Source organism: Lathamus discolor, chromosome W (assembly GCF_037157495.1).
Source record: "Lathamus discolor isolate bLatDis1 chromosome W, bLatDis1.hap1, whole genome shotgun sequence".
Taxonomy (NCBI): Eukaryota; Metazoa; Chordata; class Aves; order Psittaciformes; family Psittacidae; genus Lathamus; species Lathamus discolor.
Window position 1 is genome coordinate 36,425,645 of NC_088908.1, and position 24,533 is coordinate 36,450,177.

Here is a 24,533-nt window from a genome sequence, read left to right on the forward strand (position 1 = left end):
GATCCAAATGAGTCGATGGGTCCCTCCGGGAAAAATTCCCGAGGGCCCTAGGGAGCCCTGTCCTCAGCGGGTCCTGCAGCCGAGCAGAGCGGGTCCCATCTCGGGTGCCAAATTGATTTGTAGAAAACTCCAGGAACAGGCTCACCAACAAAGTTTAAGTTGACAATCAGGTATTCTTTATTGCGGCGCCAGGAGACACAAGGGATAGCTCCTCCTAGCATGTCTCCCGGAGCCGCAATGAAGAATACTTGCTTGTCAACTTAAACTATGTTGACGAGTTCCTGGAGATTTCTCCGAATCAGTGATGATAATACTCCTGTTGATAGTTATTTTGGGTTTTTCCAAAGCACAACCTCCACTTTCTGGCTGAAACAATTGAGGTTTTCTCCCAGCCTTTCTGATAAATGTATCGATATACTTGGGCTGCCCCAACCCAGACCACTGTGCACTAATTCCACCCCATGTTACTTAAACTGTTAGCACATCTTTACCTGCCATTGGAATGATTTGGTTTAAGTGAGACTTAAGTGTCCACAACTTTTTTTTTTTTTTTCCAGGGTGTCACAGGCAAATGTATTTTATAATTTCTTAAGCGACAAAATGAAGTCTTAAGGTAGAATTGCTCTGAAGTTTGAGCTTGGGAGTATGTAAATAACATGTGATGATTAGAATTCATTGCTCCAAGTTCCTCTTCAGCACATAATTTATTTCTAATCCTGTATACAAGAAAATCTTTCATATGTTTTGAGCTTTGACTGCTAAGATGGGTACATTAGCCTTGAAGAAGCAATATTGTCTGTTATGGATGTAAGAAACAACACTGTTGCTTTTGTGGTCTTGAAAGAATAGCTAAGGTGATAACAGAAGATAAAGAGGAAGTTGGTAAATAGGCAGGGGGTTTCAGCCTAATCTCATTGTAGTCAGAGGGATAAAAGGGCTAGAGCAAGGCTTGATACTTGAAACCAAGCTCCCCAAGGGGGGGATGAGTGGTGAGTTAGGCGACTATACCATAAAAGGGAATGTGTAAGTAAGGGGAAGGGCCGCTTAAAGCACAATAGTGGGAGATATAACCAGGGATGAACTTTGGGCAGGTAACTTAGGCGCTTGGGGTAGGCTGTAAACCTTGGAGTACCTAGCCAATAGGGAAACAAGGGAAGGACTTTGCTGTCGGGAATAGGGGATAAAAAGGAGAAGCCTTGTAACCAGGGGTGCCTACTTGCTAGGACACCCATTTTTGCAAAAATGTTAATAAATCCCTGCTTCACTGTTGTGTCTAACCTGAGCCTTTACAAGAAAAGTTTTTAAGTTTCTAATATGAAGAAAAGTCAGTGTAAGATTTTTATCAGCAGAACAACAGAGACTCTGTATGCCAAGTAACAGTTGCCCAGAGTGGCGATTGCCAGAGCTTCTGACTCCAGCCTAATGTTGGTGGCACAGTTCAGAGCTATTTATATTTTCAGAAAATGAACCTAATATTGTTTGGGCTTGTGTGATTCGAAGAAAACTCCAGGAACAAACTTGCCAACAAAGTTTTCAAGTTAACAAGCAGGTATTCTTTATTGCAGTGCTGGGAGACACAGGGGATAGCTCCTCCTAATGTGTGTCTCCGTATTGCTACACAAGCTGTGCTTATATAGTCACTGGGCATACATACATATTCACGAGGTTACATATGGATTGCATTATTTTCCAGAAAGTTCCCCACATCCTTGCATCCTTGCATCCTGTTCTTCTAGACTGTTTTTCTTAAAACTACGTCAACTATAACGATTTATCTTGTACAAGAATTCTCAGTATGTTCTCTAGATGTACTCTAATATTTTTCTATGTATCATGCACCTCAGTAATTTTCCATTGCTACTGTTACAAAACAATCAAACATAACATTACTTAAAACTGATTCTAAAGGTTTATATATTCCATTTCATAATTTTGTGCCCCCCCGTCTCAAATCACCCCTTCTTCTGTCCTTTTGCAAATTCTTGTGCAACATTTTATATATTACCATTACCGTCTAAAGTCTTTTTGAAATAATTTCCCATTTCTACTTGGTGCTTGATTTCATTTCTTTTCCAATCTTCATAATTTATCATAGATTGTTTACAACACCAGAGGGAGCATTTTATCATACCACAAGTAATCAATATTAAAACAATTAACATCAATATTCCTGCAACGACTTGCCTCAACCAGGAGAGATTAGGTAACCATGAAGTTAACTTTTTCCATATTTCTTCAAAACCCCAGGAAGTATCATCCATGGCCATTTCATGAAATTTTTGAGTTTATTTCCAAATTTCCTCCAGATCTGTTTCAATTCTGCCACTTTGATCTATATAGGAACAACAACTTTCATTGATTACAGAACAAACCCCTCCTTCTGATGCCAATAACATACCTAGAGCCATTTGGTTTTGTAATACCACCTTAGATAGGCTAGTTATCTCTCATTCTGCCTGGATTATATCAATACTTTTACTTTCCATTTTCTCTATGGTTGCTGAGATATTTACAATTGCCTTCTTTAATTCACTTACTCACAAAAATGGAATTAGCCCTCTTACAAAACTATGAAATGCGGTGTGCCATTCAATAATAGGGTTAAACCCTTGCTTAAGCTGTTTAGCAAAATTTCTAGTCCAGGTCCCAGAAGGATACGTGTCAATAATAGTTAGACTGGGTATCACAGCACCTAAGGTGCATGCCCCCTTCCAGTTGGGGTGTAGAGTCTTATAAGCATTTTCTCCACACAACCAATACCATCCTTTCTCTTTAGGAATGGGCCACCACTGAATTATGATACCACCTATATTAATTGTGTGATTGCAATTTGAATGGTGACCTACATCTGTGGCATTTAAACAAGCATGATCTCCTACCCTGGTTCCTGGTGTAATACATCTTTGTGCACAGGAGTAATATTTATTACCTGGATTCAGATTAACTCTTCCAAATTTTAACCTTTCCCTCGGATATAGATTGCTAGTGTTCGCCCACAAATTTGTCCATGAGATAGTGTTGGGAATTGGAACTCCAATTAATGGGAGATCCAGGCTTTCTCGTGATTTAGGCAACTGTGCACACACCCAACAGTCACTACGATTAAAAACCTTAGTGACATTCTGCACTAATTTCAGGTATCAGTTCTGGTCCCAAGCTTGTGCACCAGTTATCATATGAGTCCAAATTATAACCGACACAATTTCATACACAAGGGTCCTGAAGGTTTGACCTGCCATGTCTTCTCTGGCTCCGGTTCTTTCTTTATTCTTGAATAATGTATCTAAGCAGATTGTTCCTTTATCTTCACTGCTGTAAAGGTGGTCAATAATATCTGGTTCAGTCCACTCCATTTCTCCTGTAGAGGATCTCCTGAAAAATTCTTAACATAAACCCAGTCTCCAGATCTGAAAGGGTGAATCTGATAATCCAAAACTCTTGCTCTTGCCCCTACTATTCTCTTATTTATCTCCTCCAACTGTTTTCCCAGATTGATCAGAAACTGTCGGAGATAGCCTTCCCTCACTTCCTGAAGACTCTCCTTTAAACTGGGACTGATATGGTCTTCCATACAAAATCTCAAATGGGCTAACCTATTCTTTCGACTAAGGTTTAGTTTGAATTCTTAATAGAGCCAGTGGTAAGGATTGGTACCAATATAAATTCACTTCCTGACATATTTTACTGATCTGTTGTTTGATCAGATGGTTCATCTTTTCTACTTGCCCACTGGCCTGAGGCCTGTATGGAACATGTAGTTGCCAATCAATTTCTAATTCTTTGCTAATTTTTTCTAACAATTTTTGCACTAAAGTGTGAACCTTGGTCTGAAGAAATTGCCTCTGGTACTCCAAAACGAGGTATGATCTCGTTAAATAATATTTTAATCACTTGTCTGGCATTATTTATCCTACAAGGGAATGCTTCTGGCCAGCCTGAAAAAGTATCTGTTAACACCAACAACTATCGATAACCTCCTTTTCTTGGTAATTCAGGAAAATCTATTTGCCACTGCTGTCCTGGGCATATTCCTCTCCCAGTAGTCCTAATTTGATTTCTACTTTCAGTTTTAGGATTATTCTTAAGGCATAGCTGACTTTTTTTGTCACTAATTGAACTACAGTATATAGATTTCTTCCTACAATTTGTGTAAGTATTTATACAAAGAGTTGCTTCCCCAATGAGTTTTATTATGTTCCTCCTGAACTAACTTCCAGAGTTGGTTATAGGGGATTACAATTCTCCCATCAGGTATCTGAACCCCACCCTCTTTGTTTTCCTGTTCTTTTAGATCTTTAATTAATTTTCTATCCTCTTTTGAATACCTAGGTTTAGATTTCTCAATTGTTAGTTTGCCATCAGGGATTAAGGGCATGATTTGAGATTGTTCAGCTGCTCATTTGGCTTCAGAATGGGCGAAATTATTTCCAATTTCCTGATCAGAGTCACCTTGTTGATATCCTTTACAGTACATAATAGCTACTTCAGGTAGCTGAACAGCTTACAGCAACTGTAGAATTTCTGTATCATGTTTAATCTGTTTCCCTTGTGTGTTCAAAAGTCCTTGTTCTTTCCAGATGGCACCATGTGTATAGACCACACCAAATGTATATTTAGAATCAGTCCAAATATTTATCCTTTTGTCTTTAGCCAATTCCAGGGCTCTTGTTAATGCTATTATTTCTGCCTTCTGGGCAGAGGTGTTTGCTGGTAAAGGTTTAGCTTCTTTTACCTGTGAAGTGGTGGTAACGGCATATCCTGCCTTTTGTTCCCCTTTGTTCATGAAGCTACTACCATCAGTAAACCAAGAATCAGCATCTTCCAGAGGTTTTTCTTTCAAGTCTGGTCGGCTTGAATATACAACCTCTATGGTGGCCAAGCAGTTGTGTGTTAGTGGTTCTGTCAGTTGTTCCTGCAAAAAGGATGCTGGATTCACAGCATCAGTGATGACAATTTCTATATCATCCTGTTCCACAAGCGTGGCCTGGTATTTTAAAAAACGTGAAGGAGATAACCAGTGGGCTCCTTTCTGTTCCAGGACACTAGTACAGTAGTCTTTTGTCCCAAAGGTAAATTTGCGAGCCTCTTCAATATTCATGACAAGTGCCGCCCCAGCTCTTAGGCATCTGGGCCATCCTTTGCTCACTTCATCCAGCTGTTTTGAAAAATATGCCACTGCCCTTCTCTATGGTCCTAGTTTCTGAGCAAGGACCCCCAGAGCTATTCCCTGTTCTTCATAGGAATATAGCCAAAAGGATTTAGTTTCCGGAATTCACAGAGCTGCAGCTCTCATTAGCTTTGTTTTTAAATTTCTGAAAGCCCCCTCTGCTGAATCAGTCCATTCTAAAGAGGGAGTGTTTCCTTTCAACAGTTCGTCTAGTGGTCTTACCAGAACACCATAATCATGGATCCAAAGTCTGCACCATCCAGTCATTCCCAGGAATGTTCAGAGCTCCTTGGTGGTCGACGGTCGTGGAGCCTGACAAATGGCTTCTTTTCTAGCAGCTCCAAGTTCTCTCTGTACTCCTGCTATTTCATATCCTAGGTAGGAAACTCGGGTTTAGATTAGTTGGGCCTTTTTTTTTTTGGATACCTGATAGCCATTCAGTCCCAGAAAATTTAATAATTCCACTGTCCACTGGATGCATTCTGCCTTTGTTTCTGTGGCAATTAATAGGTCATCCACATATTGTAACAAAGTCCCCGTCTGAGTGGGTGGCTTCTGTGATTCTAGTTCTCGTGTTAACTGATTTCCAAAAATTGTTGGACTGTTTTTAAACCCTTGAGGTAATACCGTCCAAGTTGAGTTTTCCTTCCTGTGTCAGGATTTTCCCATTCGAAAGCAAATAATTTTGGCTTTCTTTAGCTAACAGTAAGCAAAAGAAAGCGTCCTTTAAATTCAGGATGGCAAAGTGTCCTGGTTTGAGCAGCAGCAGTAATTTTTCTCCTTCTTAGGAGCTAGTGCAGTGCTGTGCTTTGATCTTTTGGCCTGGGAACAGTGCTGATAACGCCGATGTTTTCAGTTGCTGCTCAAATGTTTGGTCTGGCCAAGGACTTTCTGAGCCTCATGCTCTGCCAGGGAGGAGGGGAGGCCGGGAGGAAGCAGAGACAGGACACCTGACCCAAACTGACCAAAGAGGTATTCCATACCACAGCACGTCATGCCCAGGATGTAACGGGGAGTGACCCGGAAGGGCTAGAGGGACTGCAGGGTTGGACGAGGTATCGGTCGGTGCTCGGCTGGGGGGAGTGGGGCGAGTTATCGGTCGGCTGGTGTTGAGGTGTTGTATTCTTTCCTCTTGTTATTTCCTTTATCATTATTATTATTGGTGGTAGCAGCAGTGATTTGTGTGATACCTTACTTACTAAACTGTTCTTATCTCAACCTGTGGGAGTTGCATTCTTTTTGATTCTCCTCTCCGTCCCTCCAGGAGCAGGGGGAGGGCAAGAAGGGGGGGAGTGAGTAAACGAGGTTTGTGGTTGTGTTTAAACCACGACACAAAGCATTTCTGATTATTATTCAATTTAGTCAATAAGTCATACGAATTAGCTACTACTGGATGAATATCCTTTGCAATTTTGTTGATTGCTCTGAGATCTTGAACCAATCTGCAACATTTCCCATCATATTTCTTTACTGTCCAGATAGGAGTATTATATTCCAATTCACATTCAATTAATAATCTATATTTAAAAATTTATCAATGATTTTTGATTCCCTTTGATCTTCTAATTTTAAGGGATATTGTTTTATTCTAATTGGGCAGGGCCCCCCCCCCCTTTTATTTCCACTTTAACAGGCAAAGCATTTTTTACCTTACCTGGAACTTCAGATGCCCATACTCCCAGATATACCTGATTAAGGATTTCTTCTATTTCAGGGAGGTCCTCCTGTTTGCTTTTCTGTTGAATTAAAGATAAACTCAAATCTGTAATTAATTGATTGTTTCTAACTCTTAATTCCATTTTGAATTCTTTAAATGTTGCTTCTCGCCCTAATAAAGTTTTTAGAGAATTTTCCATGCATAAAAGTTTATGCATTCCTATTTGTTTTCTGAATTTGTACTTTAATGTTTTCCGGAAGAATGTCTCTTTTTTTTTTTCTCCTCTTTTTTCTTGGTGGCCAGTAGCTCCCACATCTGTAACAAGTTCTTTTCCCTCTGATTTAGCACCGCATAAGTTGCTCCTGTATCCACTAAAATTCCACTTTATTTCCTCTAGTCCCTAGTTTTAATTTAACCAGTGGATCTGCTAGGGTAGATTCCCCAGGTCCCCATCAGTCTAGTTGCAATTCAGTCACCAGAGCCACCCCATGACACTCTCCCTCCAGGGCAGTCTCACTTCCAGTGTCCAAACTCCCTATAGCACTCACACCGATCCCCTTCCAAAGAAGAGCCCACTCCCCCACCTCCGCCTGGCATCCCTCCTCCCACACTTTGAGCTGCTCGAGCTCCCCTCCTTTCCCCCTTGGTTTTCCCTTTTTTTTTTCTCACAGTTGCCCACCCTGCTCTGCAGGGGCTGCAGATGCCTGCCTCTGCAACAGGCTTCTGTTTTAACCCTTTCTTAACTCTGAATGTGGATCTGCTGCTCTGTTGCCAGTGACAGCAATCTCTTCCTCCTTATCGATATCAGATAGGACAGACACAGAACCTCTTGGAGGTTCCTGATTTTCCAACCTGTCTTCCTGAGTACTGTTTTTTAACTTTAAACATCTTTCTTCAGTATCACAAGCTGAACAACATCTCTCCATCTTAACTTTCAGTTTTTCCCTGTCCTTTTCCAAAGCCAAAATTAAGGGATCTGTCAGAGCTATGTTAATTTTGCATTCAGCCCGTCACTCCGAGTGGTTTCTTAAAGTGAAAAACATATCTGCATACATTACTTCATCCCATTTTCCTTGCCCCCTCAAAACAACATTAATTGTAACAATGTATTATAGTTCAGAGTTCTATTTTTAGGCCATTTTTCCTGATCTTCCAAAGTTTACAAAGGCCACCATTGGTTACAATATTTTACCAATGTTTTATTATTTACTGAGCCCCCAGGAGACCCTCCCAGTTCTTTCCAATGTGCCAAAATGCACCCTAAAGGACTCTTTTTCAAGATCTCTCCACTGCTGATTTTCCATTATCAATCTCACATTCACACACACACACACACACACACACACGGGATCCCACAGACACAGTCCACACAGTTACAACACTTGAGACAAAGACAGAGACTAAAATTCAATCAAACAAACAACAGTTAATAACACAGTTATAACGTCCTGTCACCAATACCAAAATTACAGGACCAAAATCATTACTGTAACAAGCCACAAAATAAGACGAATACCAGTAGAATCAAACGCAGTACTTCCTAACCCCTATGGTGATATGCGGATAGACTCCACAACTCGTTAAGGTTGTAAAGTAGGTATGCTTTTATTCAGCTGAGGTGCATGGGGGATAGCTCCTCCAAAGGCATGCGCACCTCAGTGTCATTTTCCCTCTACATTTATCCTCTAAATTATACATATGCATTAGGTTGCTCAACACGTCTATACATATTCATGACCTATCCCTGCTTCGTATTATAATGAGCCAAAAGGTCCTTTGCACGTGTGCAGTACCTCCCGGTGGTCTTTGGGTGAGGGTCTCAAGATGAATTAAATGAGTCTTCCTCAGTTTAAACTTTTCACCTCTTGTCGTCACGCATGCTCTTTAGGAGTCTGGTCACTGTCCAAACCGCAAAGTTGGTTTTAACTGGAACTAAGTAACTGTTTCTCCTCCTTATCAGTAGCTTATGTTCTGGTACTGCATGGTAAGCATGATAGGTATTTGCTGAATAAGCAAGCAGTACTTTTGTTAAGCAAGCAGAATTCTTTTAACCCCCTGTACACTAACTAAACCTCTGTATCAATGGCTCAGACCATACTGTAACATTATAAGGGGGGTTTCCTTGAACCCTTTATATTTGACCAGCCTGTCAGTGTCCCAAGTAGGACGAGACCCTTGTGTCCGACCAGCCTGTCTGCATCCCACTGTGGTAACCGTACTGGACAGTATCAGAGGGTGATTCAACTAACCTATTCAGGGACCCAGGCTGACAGCATCACTGAATCAAATCCCTTATAGGCTGTTGATAGCACACTGGAGCCAAACCCATTTCCACAAGAAACCCCATGTGTCTTGTAGGACCCAAACCACAAGATGCCCCCTGCTTCTTGTGGGTGTATACCAAATGGACGCTAACAGCCGGGTATACGCCTTTACTCACGAGATTTCCTATCTCGATTTACGGAAGGCTTCCAAACCTTGCGTATGCTTACCAAACCAATTACCAATTTATTCTTTATGCAAGATGCCCCCTGCACCTTACAGACTATACAAAAGAAAAGAATACCTTTGATGAAGATGGTCCTTGTCTGCTCCTGCAGTGATCTGAATGAGTTGAGGGGTCCCTCTGTGGAGAAGTGCCTAACAGAGAAAGGTCATGTTCCCATCAACGAGCTGAAACAAGACATCTGTGTAGAATGGTGCAGACTTACTAGCACCAGATAATGAGGAACTGAAGGACATCGGCAAGCAGCAACATGCTATGACCAATCACAGCCAAGGACACTAAGCGATAAGTTCATGAGAAAGAGGATGGTGGGGGGGGTGCACGGTGTAGCTGCAAAAATGTAGAGCTTACGCAATGCCTTATTTGTGCCAGAACCAATCAAGTGCCTAGTATTTGCATATTCACTGTTATATAAACCAAAGGTAGAAGCCCAATAAACGAATCGTGCTTATTGATTACAATGGTCGTGTTGATTCACAGAATCACAGAATCACAGAATCACAGAATCCCAAGGGTTGGAAGGGACCTCAAAAGATCATCTAGTCCAACCCCCCTGCAAGAGCAGGGTAACCTACAGTACATCACACAGAAACTTGTCCAGGCAGGCCTTGAATATCTCCAGTGTAGGAGACTCCACAACCCCCCTGGGCAACCTGTTCCAGTGCTCTGTCACTCTTACAGTAAAGAAGTTCTTCCTGATGTTAACATGGAACTTCCTATGCTCCAGTTTACACCCACTGCCCCTTGTCCTATCACTGGATATCACTGAAAAAAGCCTAGCTCCATCATCCTGACACCTACCCTTTACATATTTGTAAACATTGATGAGGTCACCCCTCAGTCTCCTCTTCTCCAAGCTAAAGAGACCCAGCTCCCTCAGCCTCTCCTCATAAGGGAGATGTTCCACTCCCTTAATCATCTTTGTGGCTCTGCGCTGGACTCCTTCAAGCAATTCCCTGTCCTTCTTGAACAGAGGGGCCCAGAACTGGACGCAATATTCCAGATGCGGCCTCACCAAGGCTGAGTAGAGGGGGAGGAGAACCTCTCTTGACCTACTAACCACTCCCTTTCTAATGCACCCTAAGATGCCATTTGCCTTCTTGGCCACAAGAGCACATTGCTGGCTCATGGTCATCCTCCTATCCACCAGGACCCCCAGGTCCCTTTCCCCTTCGCTACTTTCCAGCAGGTCAACCCCCAACCTGTACTGGTACATGGGGTTGTTCTTCCCCAGATGCAAGACTCTACACTTGCCCTTGTTAAATTTCATCAAGTTTCTCCCCGCCCAACTCTCCAGCCTGTCCAGGTCTCGCTGAATGGCAGCACAGCCTTCTGGTGTGTTAGCCACTCCTCCCAGTTTTGTGTCATCAGCAAACTTGCTGATGGTGCACTCAGTTCCCTCATCCAGGTTATTGATGAAAATATTAAACAGCACCGGTCCCAGCACCGACCCCTGAGGAACTCCACTAGTCACAGACCTCCAGCTAGATTCTGCGCCACTGACCACAACTCTCTGCCTTCTTCCTTTCAACCAGTTCTCGATCCACCTCACTACTTGATCGTCAAGCCCACACTTCTTTAGCTTATCTATGAGGATGCGGTGGGAGACAGTATCAAATGCCTTACTGAAATCAAGAAAAACTACATCTACCGCTCTACCATCATCCCTCCACCTAGTCACTTCCTCATAGAAGGCTATAAGGTTGGTCATACATGACTTCCCCCTCATAAAACCATGTTGGCTGTTCTTAATGACCCCCTCATCCTTGATATGCCTAGTGATGGAGTCAAGAATAAGTTGTTCCATCACCTTTCCAGGGATGGAGGTAAGGCTGACCGGTCTATAATTACCCGGGTCCTCCTTCTTGCCCTTCTTATAGATTGGTGTGACCTTTGCCATCCGCCAATCCTCAGGCACCTCGCCTGTTTCCCACGACTTACCAAAGATGATGGAAAGTGGCCTAGCAATAACCTCCGCCAGCTCCCTCAGCACCCATGGGTGCATTCCATCCGGACCCATCGATTTACAGATGTCAAGATTGCTTAGCTGATCCCTAACCCAATCCTCATCTACCAAAGCAAACTCCTCCTTTGTCCTGACTCCTTCTGGGGCTATAGAAATCCGGGGCCCTCGGGGAGAGTCTGCAGGAGTAAAGACAGAGGCAAAGAAGGCATTCAGCACCTCTGCCTTCTTTATATCCTCTGTCTCCAGGGCACCCACTTCGTTCAGCAGTGGGCCTATATTGCCTCTTGTGTTAGTTTTATTTGCTATGTATTTGAAGAAGCCCTTTCTATTGTCTTTAACCCGACTAGCAAGATTGAGTTCCAAGGAGGCCTTAGCTGTCCTAATTGCCTCCCTACATCCTCTAACAACTGTCCTATATTCCTCCCAAGCGGCCAGCCCCTCCTTCCATAATCCATAGATTCTCCTTTTCCACTTGAGTTTGCCCAGCAGCTCCTTGTTTAACCACGCCGGTCTCCTAGATCCCTTACTTGATTTCCTACTCATTGGGACGCTCCGATCCTGAGCTTGGAAGAAACGGTCCTTGAATGCTAACCAACTATCTTGAGCCCCTTTACCGCCTAGTACACTTTCCAATGAGACTTCCCTTAGCAGTTGACTGAAGAGGCCAAAGTTGGCCCTTCGGAAATCCAGAACTGTGGCTTTGCTAGGTATTCTATTCCTCCCACACAGGATCCTAAACTCCACCATCTCATGGTCACTGCAGCCAAGGCTGCCATTGACCGTCACCACTTCGACCAAACCCTCCTTGTTGGCGAGTACTAAATCTAGCAGCGCTGCTCTCCTAGTTGGTACGTCCACCATTTGCATTAAGAAATTATCATCGATGCACTCGAGGAACCTCCTAGACTGTGAATGACTGGCTGTGTGAGTCTTCCAGCAAATATTGGGGTAGTTAAAGTCCCCCACGACGACTAAGGCATGTAGTCGCGAGGCTACTTCCAGTTGCCTGTAGAAAGCCTCATCAACTCCTTCGTCCTGATCAGGAGGTCTGTAATAGACCCCCACAACTGTATCACCCGTGCCAGTCTGCCCCTTGATTCGTACCCACAGACATTCCACTTGCTCCTCATCTGACCCCGGACAGAACTCAATACATTCTAGTTGCTCTCTCACGTAAAGAGCAACTCCACCCACCACCTCGCTTCGCTGACCTATCTTTCCTAAAAAGGACATAGCCATCCATGACCACATTCCAGTCATGTGAACTGTCCCACCATGTCTCTGTAATTGCCACTAGATCATAACCTTTAGCCTGCACACAGACTTCTAACTCCTCCTGTTTATTCCCCATGCTGCGTGCATTGGTGTACAGGCATTTCAGGGAGCCAGTCCTAGTACCCTTTTTCCCCTGTGGGACAGGGTCTAAAAAGCTATCCTTTCCCACAAGTGAAACAAGAGATTGATAGTCCTCCTTAGCCCGCCATCCTTCAATCCCTAGCATGTTCCTCTTGGGCTTGTCCCCAACAGGCCCAGTTAAATCCCCTCCCCCCTTCATAACTAGTTTAAAGCCCTGTCAATAAGCCCTGCTAACTCCTGCCCCAAAACCCTTTTTCTTCTCTGGGACTGGTGTATTCCGCCTGTCACCAGCAAACCAGGTGTCACATACAGCAGCCCGTGACTGAAAACCCCAAACCCCTGCCTTTGGCACCAGTCACGTAGCCATACATTAACCTGCAGAGTCTTCTTATATATCCCTTCACCCTCGCTTGCAACAGGTATGGAGGCAAACACCACTTGCGCTCCAGACCCTTTAACCAGCCGTCCCAGGGCCCTGAAGTCTCTCTTCATTGCCCTTACGTTCCTCGTAATAATTTCATCACTGCCAACCTGAAAAACCATCAGCGGATAGTAGTCAGACGGCTGCACCAGTTCAGAGAGTTTCTTTTTAACATCTCTAATCCGAGCCCCAGGCAGGCAGCAGACCTCCCTGTGGGGTGGATCCGGTCGACAAATGGGCCCTTCTGTTCCCCTCAGAAGGGAGTCACCCACCACAATTACTCTTCTTTTCTTCTTGGTTGGGGAAGTTCTGAGGCATGTGGGTGAGTGACTAGCCCTGGGTGACTCACTAGATAGATTTGCCTCACCATCTCCATTCACCTGGTCCTGAATTTCCAAGACCTCGTACCTGTTATTCAAGGGCAACTGGGAGGGAGGAAGGGATTGTGAGGGTTTTCGCTTACCTCTCCGAGGAGGGACCTCCCTCCATCCATCCTTGTCCATTAAGCTCTCTCCTTCTGTCTGATGGTAGGAGGGAAGGGGATCCATAGCTTGTTGAACCACTTCCCTCTGCCCTCGCCTTAGGGTGTGGTTCCACCAATCTATTTCACTTTCACACTCTCTAATGGCTCTCAACCTTTCTACCTCCTCCCTCAGTTCAGCCACCTGCCTGAGCAGGTCATTTATTTGCTCACAGCGAACACAAGCAGTGTCACTGGCTCCCTCCAATACAAGTGCCAGGCTCAGGCATTCGCTGCAGCCAGAGACCTGCACAGCTGCATGTCTGCAGGAAGGCTCAGTCTGGATACCCACATTAGTACTCACTACAGCTTTCGATCGTGTTGTAACCATGATCTATCTGGTCAGTCAATCCGTCTACGTCTCTCAGCACTCCTTCCCCCTCCTGTACTCCCGGCGAGTCCTCTCGATGAGGCGGATGGAACGCTTCCCTGCCCGCTCCCCTGCCCGCTTCCTTGCCCGCTCCCCTGCCCGCTCGAACTGCCGCGCAAACTGCCTCGACCCTCTGCCTCGACGCTCTCTGTTTGCCGGCTCTGGTCGCCGCGCTCCCTGGGAAGGTTTTTTAGCCACTCCCAGCTGGTGCCACTCCTCCTGGCTCCGCCCCCTGTGAGTCAGCCCCTCGCGGGAGCTGAGCTTCCGAGTCCTGGGCAAGTCCTGTTGAGGACTTGAGGCTCCCTCCTCAGTGGCTCTTGTCGCTCTGAGTTGAGGCTCCTGGACGCTGATCTCTCCCCTCTCCGCTCCGGTGTTGCAGGCGTCCTCTCTCAAGCTACTCACCTCAGAAACTCCCTGCTGCAACAAATTGGTGCCCTAACTAGGGACCCTCTTGCTGTTGCTTGACTGAGTGAAGAAGACAGCTGGAATAAGAGGGGAGCAGACCGATTGGAACAGGAGCCCAGGTACCTTTAAAGGCTGAGAAGACAGCAGGGATCGGGAAAGCTCCGAAGAATGCAGCCTTCGGAAGGCAAAGAACGCTTCGCTGCTGGCAGCGTCGGTTCCGAAAGCCTGAGCAAGATTTTACTTGGCTTGCCGCCCATATTTCGTCTGCCTCCTGGTGAGCTGCACTGGCGCCAACGTCTTATGAGTTGAGAAAAAGTTGAGTAATAATGGATAGAGAGGCAGCATATGATTTATTTAAGTGCTTCTTAGAGAAGCGGCAAGTGGACAAGGAATTGAACTTAACGAAGGGATTAAAGGCTGTTAGAATACGCAAGAGAGTTAGGTTGTTTCCGAGATCCTAACGATGTATTTGATCCACCCGAATGGAGGAAGTTTGGGGATGAGCTTTGGAATAGAGTGATTGATGATAACAAGCAAGCAAAAAAAAAAATGTGCTAAAGACTGGAGGACAGTTATTAATTACCTACATAAGTATGCAGTACTTCAACTCTTCCGACATATCCTCTCTGCGAGAGGGATAGCGTATGATGAAGCTATGCTAAAACGATTGTTGCTCTGGATTAAGGAGAAGGACTTAATCCAGGGGGTTCGAGAAGCCTTTGAGCTTGGGACTTGGGAAAAAATCGCTAAGGAAGAAGTCTCTATTTTATGGATGTTTTCAGTCCTTAAGGTGAAGGGAGCAACCTTTAAAGAGACAGATTTAAATTTAATGTTGAAATGGTCGAAGACGCATTATCCAGAGACTGATGAGTCTACCGTATCTGAGGTCTCTTTGTGGAATGGTGCACGAGTTAAGTTGTGGGACGCAGCCACAAAAGGCAGTGACACTGTGAAACATTTGTTAGCCATTTGGAGAACTATTTTAGAGACGTTAAAGTCAAAAAGTGAGATCGTGGAACTCAGTGTCTCCCCCACCCCTGGCCACCCCTGAGCCTCTGCCAGTTGCCGCCGCGGCTGCAAAGACTGAGGACAGAGATGAAGACAGTCTTTTTGACCCAGGCCCTATTGACCCCAAGAAGGAGCCTGTGCATGCTCATCAGGCTGCTGCTGCTGCTCCTGAGGTTCTGACGCCTGTTAATTCTGATGCTGACCTGGATGGACCTTTTGACATGGAGCCGGAAAAGAAGCCTGATTTATATCCCCCAGATCCTCATGATAAATGGGCAGCTGTAAAGGGAGAAGCGAGATGGGTGGGGGATGCAGATATATTGTGTGCTTTCCCTGTGATGTATGTGCTGGATCAAGACCTGCGGTGGGAAGGTCTCTCGTATGCCCTTATCAGGGGTATTGGGAGGACTGTGGCGGACTGTGACGGACCGTGGACTTGGGGCCCCATATACAATTCATTTGATACAGTCTGTCTGTGATACTCATGTACTAGAAGTTAGCAAATATGTCTATGATTCTATTGATGCTTGGAAACCTTTATAGATATTGCTGGCCACTTCTTCTGACGTAGGCTGGCCACCTGTGTCAGAATGAGTGTGCATTTTGGTCAGTATAAAAGCCCAAGCCTCATGCAATATGGCGGAGGCAGAGCCTCTGCGGGGACGCTCGCTAGGGCTGAGCCTGCCACCTCACACTGCGATGATGCTTGTTAGAGCTGGTTTCCTGATAGTCTTCACAGAGTCCTTGTGCCACGTTCTGTACGTGGGACTGTGTAGTGCGAGTAATGATTGTCTGGATTTTGTGTTTCAAATATTGTTCCAAAAGATGCGTGAAGTGTGCTTGTGGGATCCCATATGCATACGTATGTGTGTGTGTGATGAGGGCAGATGGTGTTCTATGTATTTTTTTTTGTTGTTGGGTTCATGTAAAAGTTTTTAACAGGTAGCAGTTTAACATTTCAGGCAAGAAAGGGTTACTGCAAAAGTGCGGTTGCTGACAGGTATTTATGGTTGCTGCTGAAGCAGGCAGGCAGCTGTAGCCGTACAAAGCAGGGTGAACAACTTTAGAAAAAAGGTAAAGTTGCAGAGCACGGGTAGATAAATGCGTATTCAGATGATAGATTGGAAATTATTCAGAGAGAAGCTCTGTCAAACAATGATTTTGATTGTTTGCAGGCGTTGCAGGAAAAGATTCTCGCCTTTCCTGTTAAGTACCAGATTAACGCTCAAGGTCAGGCAGTAAATGCTGAAATGTCTCCCTTAAATTGGAAATTGCTATCTCAGTTAAGGCAAACTGTTTCTTCTACAGGCATTCAGTTTGAACCCACTAGGCAAATGTTGCCATATATTTGGGGAACAGATTTGCTGTTATATTAAAAGTATTGTGAAATTAATCCTCACCCCTTCGCAGTTGTTGTTATGGAACATGTATTGGCAGGAAGCCTGTCAAGAGGCGGTTGCAGTTCAGCAAGGCCAGGGAGATCCCCTGATTGGGGTGCAATTACAACACCTGATGGGAACTGGACAGTTCTCCACTAAGGAGGCTCAAGTCCAGCTAGGTCCAGAATTGTTAAAAGAATCTATGAGACTAGACTTGCGAGCTCTATCACAGATTAAAGATACTACTGCAGCTCCTGCCTACATGAAAGTGACACAGAAAAAGGACGAGCCCTTCAGTACCTTTGTGGATAGGGTAGCTGATGCTATAAGGAAGTCAGGTACTCCAGAATACATGCATGGTATTTTACTGCGTCAGTGTGCAATACAGAACTGTAATGATGCTGTAAGGCAGATACTTGTTCTGTTACCTGCAAATGCCACTGTAGAAGAGATGTTAGTACGAATGGCATGGGCACCTATGGGGCATCAGACAATGTTGGTTGAGGCAGTAAAAGCAGTGGGAGAGGCAATTCAAAAAAGTCATTTGCAAGTATTAGCGGCCTTGGCACCTTTGCAAGCCACCGGTATGGTCAAGGGTCCTCGATGTTTTAGATGTGGTCAAAATGGGCACATGAGAAAAGATTGCCACCACTCGGTTTGGTGCCCTAATTGTCAAATGGATAACCATTGTGCTGCTGCCTGTCGACGCAAACAGAACCGGTCGGGAAACAGGCAGCGGAGCGCCAAGACCCGTCACGCGATGATCCGAAGCATGGGTCCTACAGCCCCTGCGCCTCAGCGTGTGTACGCAGCAAGTCAAACTCCATTGCCTTGCAACCAGCCTCTGCCGACAACCTCGGAATGGACTTGGAAACCACAGCAGATACTACCTTATATGATAAGACCATGTCATTGCTCTCTACCGGCATGTATGATCCTCTGACTTTAAATAATAAGCCTATAGGAGCCTTGCTACTGGGGAGATCATCATCTGTTTTGAAAGGACTATTCATTGTTCCAGGTGTCATCGATGCTGATTATATGGGTGAAATTAAGATTATGGCAAAGACTGACTATCCTCCTCTGCATATACCAAAAGGCACACGTATAGCACAACTTGTGCCCATTTCGCAGTTAATATCAGGAGGACATCAAACCGTTCGTGGCACCGGTGGTTTTGGATCTACCGGAGGACTCACCCTATTTTCTCTATCAATGGCAACCCGCCCAGAGATTACAACAATATTAACTTGGGGAAATCACTTGATAACTTTGACTGTATTGCTTGACTCTGATGCCGATATTACCATAGTTTCTCTGAGTAAGTGGCCATCCGCTTGGACATTAAAGGAAACATTCAGACATAATAGATGTTCAAGAGCGGATTTCCTTAACATTGTATACATTAAATTATCTATGTATCTTTGGTGATGGACAAACTCCAGCGGTTGTTAAGTACTTTGTACAAACAGAAGCGCAAAAGATAAAGCCTTCTTTTAAGGCGTACTATCGCGATCCTAATACGGGTTTGTGGCAAGGACAGGCAGAAGTAGTATATCTGGGCCGTGGTTACGCCTGTGTTTCTGCTCCCGCAGGACCCTTGTGGGTACCATCCAAGTGACTAAGACCGGCTGCTGCAGAAGCTCCAGTGATGGCATCTCCGAGCTAGTGTATGGACCCTGATTCGCAGGCCCGGGAGGAGCGTTGCTTGCGCCGAGCGCTACAGCCACTAATAGAAGAACTTAACTCCTTAATTAACACAGAGCTTTCGTTGAGCATGGTCGCCCTCCTAGATCCAGTCCATGGCCACAAACATATAGTGGTACAACCGAAGTTAGAGTTACAACAAGTGCTTCGATACCTCTGTAGTTTTTGTCATCAGTGTGACCCTACAGTAGAATTGTATTGTGGTGGTTGTCAGTCTATAAGATATCTTCGCCAGAGTTGGCTGAAACAAAGACTTTTTGTATAGTCTGTCAAAATAACTTTTATGTAACCCGCTTATAGCACTTCGGAAATATTTAGCTCTTTTTAGAAGTACAGATTTTGAATTACTCGAATTATTTGAAAATCGAGGTTCGCTTCATAGAGCTGCATATATGTTTGCTTTACAAGCTGCTTCGCCGTTATAGGCCTCATAATTATAGGGGGTTTGTTGCTTTGTTGTGCTTTGCAATGTTGTTCTGCTTGTTTACAACGACTCCTGACTCAGTCCTTATTCCTAAGTAAAGAAAAAGGGGGAATTGTGGAGAAGTGCCTAACAGAGAAAGGTCATGTTCCCATCAACGAGCTGAAACAAGACATCTGTGTAGAATGGTGCAGACTTACTAGCACCAGATAATGAGGAACTGAAGGACACCGGCAAACAGCAACATGCTATGACCAATCACAGCCAAGGACACTAAGCGATAAGTTCAGGAGAAAGAGGATGGTGGGGGGGGTGCAAGGTGTAGCTGCAAAAATGTAGAGCTTACGCAATGCCTTATTTGTACCAGAACCAATCAAGTGCCTAGTATTTGCATATTCACTGTTATATAAACCAAAGGTAGAAGCCCAATAAACGAATCGTGCTTATTGATCACAATGGTCATGTTGATTCCTCCCTGCTGCAACATCCCTCCAGGAAAAATTTCCGAGGGTCCCAATGAGCCCTGTCCTCAGTGGGTCCTACAGCCGAGCAGAGAGGGTCCCATCTGGGTCGCTAGATTGATTCGTAGAAAACTCCAGGAACAAACTCACCAACAAAGTTTAAGTTGACAATCAGGTATTCTTTATTGCGGCACCAGGAGACACAAGGGATAGCTCCTCCTAACGTGTGTCCCCGTATTGCTGCACAAGCTGTCCTTATATAGTCACTGGGCATACATACATATTCATGAGGTTACATATGGATTGCATTATTTTCCAGAAAGTTCCCCATATGCGTACAAAACTGTGGTGGTGGTCTCTGAGGGTCTTTTTCTTCTTCCAACAATCTTCATCACTTCTATCAGCCTTTGAAGCATGTGCAGTAGATGCTTATACCAGCTTAATTGGTTCGTTAGCACCACAGACATAATAATCCTCCCGTCCTCCTACTTATCAGTTAGTTTAACTGTAGCCCATCCTGGACACCTGCCATTCCCAGATACTCCTTATCCTTGCATCCTGTTCTTCTAGACTGTTTTTCTTAAAACTACGTCAACTATAACGATTTATCTTGTACAAGAATTCTCAGTATGTTCTCTAGATGTACTCTATTTTTTTTCTATGTATCATGCACCTCAGTAATTTTCCATTGCTACTGTTACAAAACGATCAAATTTAACATTACTTAAAACTGATTCTAAAGGTTTATGTATTCCATTTTGTAATTCTGTGCCCCCCCTTGTCTCATGTACTGCAGTAATTTTAGAGAATAATGCAGAACCACTGCTTTTAAAACAATAAAAATTTTAGAAGTCTCATAATTTATCAAAAATTGTTGCAAGAACAGTGTAGACTTTATTGTATTAGAACATCTAAAAGTTAAAGTTTTTGCCAGTTGTCATTTGGTGTTAATATGTCATATTGATCCTGCTTAAAATGGCTAAGATTATTTTTTTTTTTTGAGCTTTACTCTAAAAAAAAGATTACTCATGTGCTCTCTTAAAGACAGTGTGCAAAGTGAACTGTGAGAGACTCTACCCAAGTATGAGTTTTTTTGATAAAAACTTTTTTGGTTTGTTTTAATTTAATTCTAAACTTAAATTAGCTGCTATATTCTGAAGTCCATTGCAAATGAAACGTGCGGGTATTGTCCTTAGAATTACTCCTGATATTAGTGTTAGAATGGTAGCATCTTTCAAAATCCTTTTTCTTCATTTTGCTAGTTCTGTTGTAGGAGGCAAAGACAAATTAATAGGTGAAGTATAAAAAGTCCTGGAAGAAAGTTTATGTGCAAAACATTATTGAAATTGGCAAAGAAGGATTTAGAATTTTTTTTGTATTGTGGCTTCTGTCAATCTTAAAATTAGTTTTTTTTTGTGCAAAGCCTTCAAATTGGATAATATTTAGCTCTGAGGCGGATATCATCCTCAAATTGAAGCGTCTTGCTACAGTCTCAGTAGAATTTTGTGGCAGAGCAAAAAAGTGAATTCCTTCTGAAAAATGTAAGAGAGGGGGTTGGTTGTCATGAAAATCAAAGTAAAACACTCTTAAAGCCTTCCTTGCTTAGCATGGAAAATTAAAAATACCCAATAAAACTGTCCATGCAACTGTTTTTCTTTTACCAGTTATATTTAAAGAGGAATCAGTTTGAAATGTAGGCTTAGGTATGTACATTGTATACTGTGTGGTAGCAAATCAGTGTTAGTGGTAGCTAATATTGCTCTATGGTTTTTATTTATTCTAGTTTTGTCCATTGGGCAGATTATTTTTAAGTATGGTGAGATTCACTGATTTATTCTAAATAGTAAATTAAACTCTTTTCTTGCAAAAGTCTGCATTTGTTAACTACCAAGATTCTTCTGAATTCAGTGTGACTAGCAGTTATCCCATTTATATGTTTGTGTTTGCAGCACCAGGAGTTTTTCCTTCATCTGTTATCTGCTCATTTAATTGTCTTACAAGGGAATGATAAAATATGTTTTAATATTAAATATAGTATATTGATTATAAACATGAAAAGGCATTTTTGAAGGCTGGTAGAGATCCTGAATTTATTTTATTTTGAATTTATTTAGATCTCAATTTGGTAGTGAACTTTAAATAATAGCTTGATTGAAATGTCTTTCACAGTCACACTATATTAATATTACATAGTTGAGCTTGAGGTTGGCCCAATAGACGAATGCATTCCAAGTTTTGGAACAGCATATCATGAGTGAAAAATGAAATAAAATGTTTGAGGTGCCGTTTGCATATTAAGATAATGTCCTGCAGGGGTTTCATGCTTTTCTAGGTGTCTCAGTCATTTTGATGTTAGACTGCTTTTAATTTTACTAAAATATACTTTGTTGAATGGGAGATATCCAGAAAGTCTTGCATTAATTTGCTTTTGGTTTTGCTCTTTAGACAGTGCCTAAAATCGCACATTCCTGAGTGTGAATTGATCATGTTCCCAATGGAAATATCAGGAATACTTGTGGCTACTTTCAAAATGTGGAAATATATTTTTTTTTTTCTTCTCCACTTGTTTTTCTTCCTAGGTTTTGGCACTGATTGCATTCATTTGCATAGAGACCATCATGGAATGCTCCCCTTGCAAAGGCCTTTATTTCTTTGAGTTTGTGAGCTGCAGTGTGTTGGTGGTTACTGGAGTTCTGTTGCTTATGTTCAGTCTAAATCTTCATGTAAGAATACCGCAGATCAACTGGAATCTTACTGTAAGTGCATTCAGATTCTTACTCTGTTAAAAATAGCTGCAAATCTGTTTTTAAGTTTGGTCTTTGAACTTTACTTTCTACTGTTGCTTAAGATTGTGTATGGGTGTTCTTTATGCTGAGTAAAGTAGACATTTTAATTTGAATGCTAACAGCAGAATGAGCTCTGAAATGTAGCAAGATTAAACTACATTAAATAGAGCTAAAATTGTCTTCTGGTAGACTCTCTTTGGAAGGAGAAACCTCCTGCTAATGCCAGTAATTACTCCTTGTGGATGAAGTGGATAAAAATGCAGGCTGTAATTATTTAACTGACAGATGCTGTATTTACAGTAGCCCGCTGTTCTCTTTTAAGCTAGTCTTTTTATATTAGGACAGCTGTGCTGCATATTTTCCTAGATTAATACAATCATTGGGTAATAGAGTAAAAAATTATGTGCTTTCTGTGAAAATGGTGTGTTTTGAATTGCTTATGTGCATAACTATTAAACATTGACTGGTAATGCTTAATGCATTCTCAAATATGAGGAGTTTTAGGACAAGAACTGCTGGCAGCGCATATTCCTTTTGTACAGGTCTCTATTTCCATGCTGTATTATGAATTAAAACGTTCAGATTGGGTTGCATAAACACAGGTCACAAAATCAACATGTTAAGTCACTCTAGCAAAAGATCTGTCAGCTTCAAGGGCAATATTTATATCAACTTCTTTGGGCAGTACAGATACATATATGCCCATGTTCTGTTTTATTTTATAACAGTAATTTTGTAAGTACTGCTGGAGACCAGTCCCAAAGGTATTTAGGCTTCTGTGTGATTTTTTTTTAAATTTGTTTTTAATGTAATTTATCAGTGCTGCAATTAATGTTGTTTATAAGCCTAAACTACTTGTCTAAAATGAGCCTGGAATATGGAATTAGATCATCCTTTGTACCCTGGGGATGCATGATCTATTGAGGAACACTTCCTAAGAGTACTTGGTAGATAGATTAGATGAACTGAGAACTGTGACTGGTAACTGTAGGTGAGGGAGATCCACGTGGCTTGCAAAATAAAACCACTGGAATGTTACTGGTGATTCGGAGAAAACTCCAGGAACAAACTTGCCAACAAAGTTTTCAAGCTGACAAGCAGGTATTCTTTATTGCGGCACCAGGAGACACGGGGGATAGCTCCTCCTAACGTGTGTCTCCCTGTTGCTACACAAGCTGTCCTTATATAGTCCCTGGGCATACATACATTATGTCATTTTCCAGAAAGTTCCCCACATGCGTACAGAATTGTGGTGGTGGTCTCTGAGGGTCGTTTACTTCTTCCAACAATCTTCATCACTTCTGGCAGCCTTTGGAGCACGTGCAGTAGATGCTCATACCAGTTTAATTGGTTCGTTAGCACCAGAGACATAATTATCCTCCTATCCTCCTACTTATCAGTTAAACTGTAGCCCATCCTGGACACCTGCCATTCCCAGATACTCCTTATCCCTGTGTCCTGTTCTTCTAGACTGTTTTTCTTAAAACTGTGTCAACTATAACAATTTATCTTGTACAAGGATGCTCAGTGTGTTCTCTAGCTGCATTCTATTTTTTTTCTATGTATCATGTACTTTAGTAATTTTCCATTGCTACTGTTACAAAGCCATCAAACTTAACATTACTTAAAACTGATTCTAAAGGTTTATATACTCCATTTTGTGATTTTGTGTCCCCCTTGTCTCAAATCCCCCCTTTTTCTGTCCTTTTGCAAATTCTTTTGCAACATTTTATATATTACCATTACCATCAAGAGTCTTTTTGAAATAATTTCCCGTTTCTAGTTGGTGCTTAATTTCATTCCTTTTCCAGTCTTCATAATTTATCATAGATCATTTACAACATCAGAGGGAACATTATATAATACCACAAGTAATCAATATTAAAATAATTAACACCAATATACCTGCAACCAGTTACCTCAACCAGGAGAGATCAGGTAACCATGAAGTTAACTTTTTCAGTATTTTTTTCAAAACCCCAGGAGGTGTCATCCATGGCCATTTCATGAAATATCTTAGTTTGTTTCCAAATGTCCTCCAGATAGGAACAACAACTTTCACTGATTATAGAACAAACCCCTCCTTCTGATGCCAATAACATACCTAGAGCCATTTGGTTTTGTAATACCACCTTAGATAGGCTAGTTATCTCTCATTCTGCCTGGATTATATCAATACTTTTACTTTCCATTTTCTCTATGGTTGCTGAGATATTTACAATTGCCTTCTTTAATTCACTTACTCACAAAAATGGAATTAGCCCTCTTACAAAACTATGAAATGCGGTGTGCCATTCAATAATAGGGTTAAACCCTTGCTTAAGCTGTTTAGCAAAATTTCTAGTCCAGGTCCCAGAAGGATACGTGTCAATAATAGTTAGACTGGGTATCACAGCACCTAAG

General features: G+C 42.7%; 1 protein-coding gene and 1 long non-coding RNA gene across 4 annotated transcripts in view; one reads left to right on the forward strand and one right to left on the reverse strand.

The window, feature by feature from the left end:
- Positions 1–9,618, reverse strand: part of LOC136004501 (uncharacterized) — a 40,109-nt gene extending 30,491 nt beyond the window's left edge. The window contains exons 1-2 of one of the 2 annotated variants that reach the window (XR_010608499.1): positions 9,391–9,618; positions 6,822–6,903 (exon numbers count right to left, since the gene is read on the reverse strand). This is a non-coding gene — a long non-coding RNA (uncharacterized LOC136004501). The remainder of the gene's footprint in view (positions 1–6,821; positions 6,904–9,390) is intronic. The other variant, XR_010608500.1, reaches the window with a different exon arrangement.
- LOC136004499 (CKLF-like MARVEL transmembrane domain-containing protein 4) overlaps positions 1–24,533 on the forward strand; it is a 76,673-nt gene that overhangs the window by 29,065 nt on the left and 23,075 nt on the right. The window contains exon 2 of one of the 2 annotated variants that reach the window (XM_065661033.1): positions 21,924–22,100. The exons of the other annotated variant lie outside the window; for it this stretch is intronic. Coding sequence (XP_065517105.1) covers positions 21,924–22,100 — 177 coding nt within the window. The remainder of the gene's footprint in view (positions 1–21,923; positions 22,101–24,533) is intronic. 2 annotated transcript variants of the gene reach the window in all.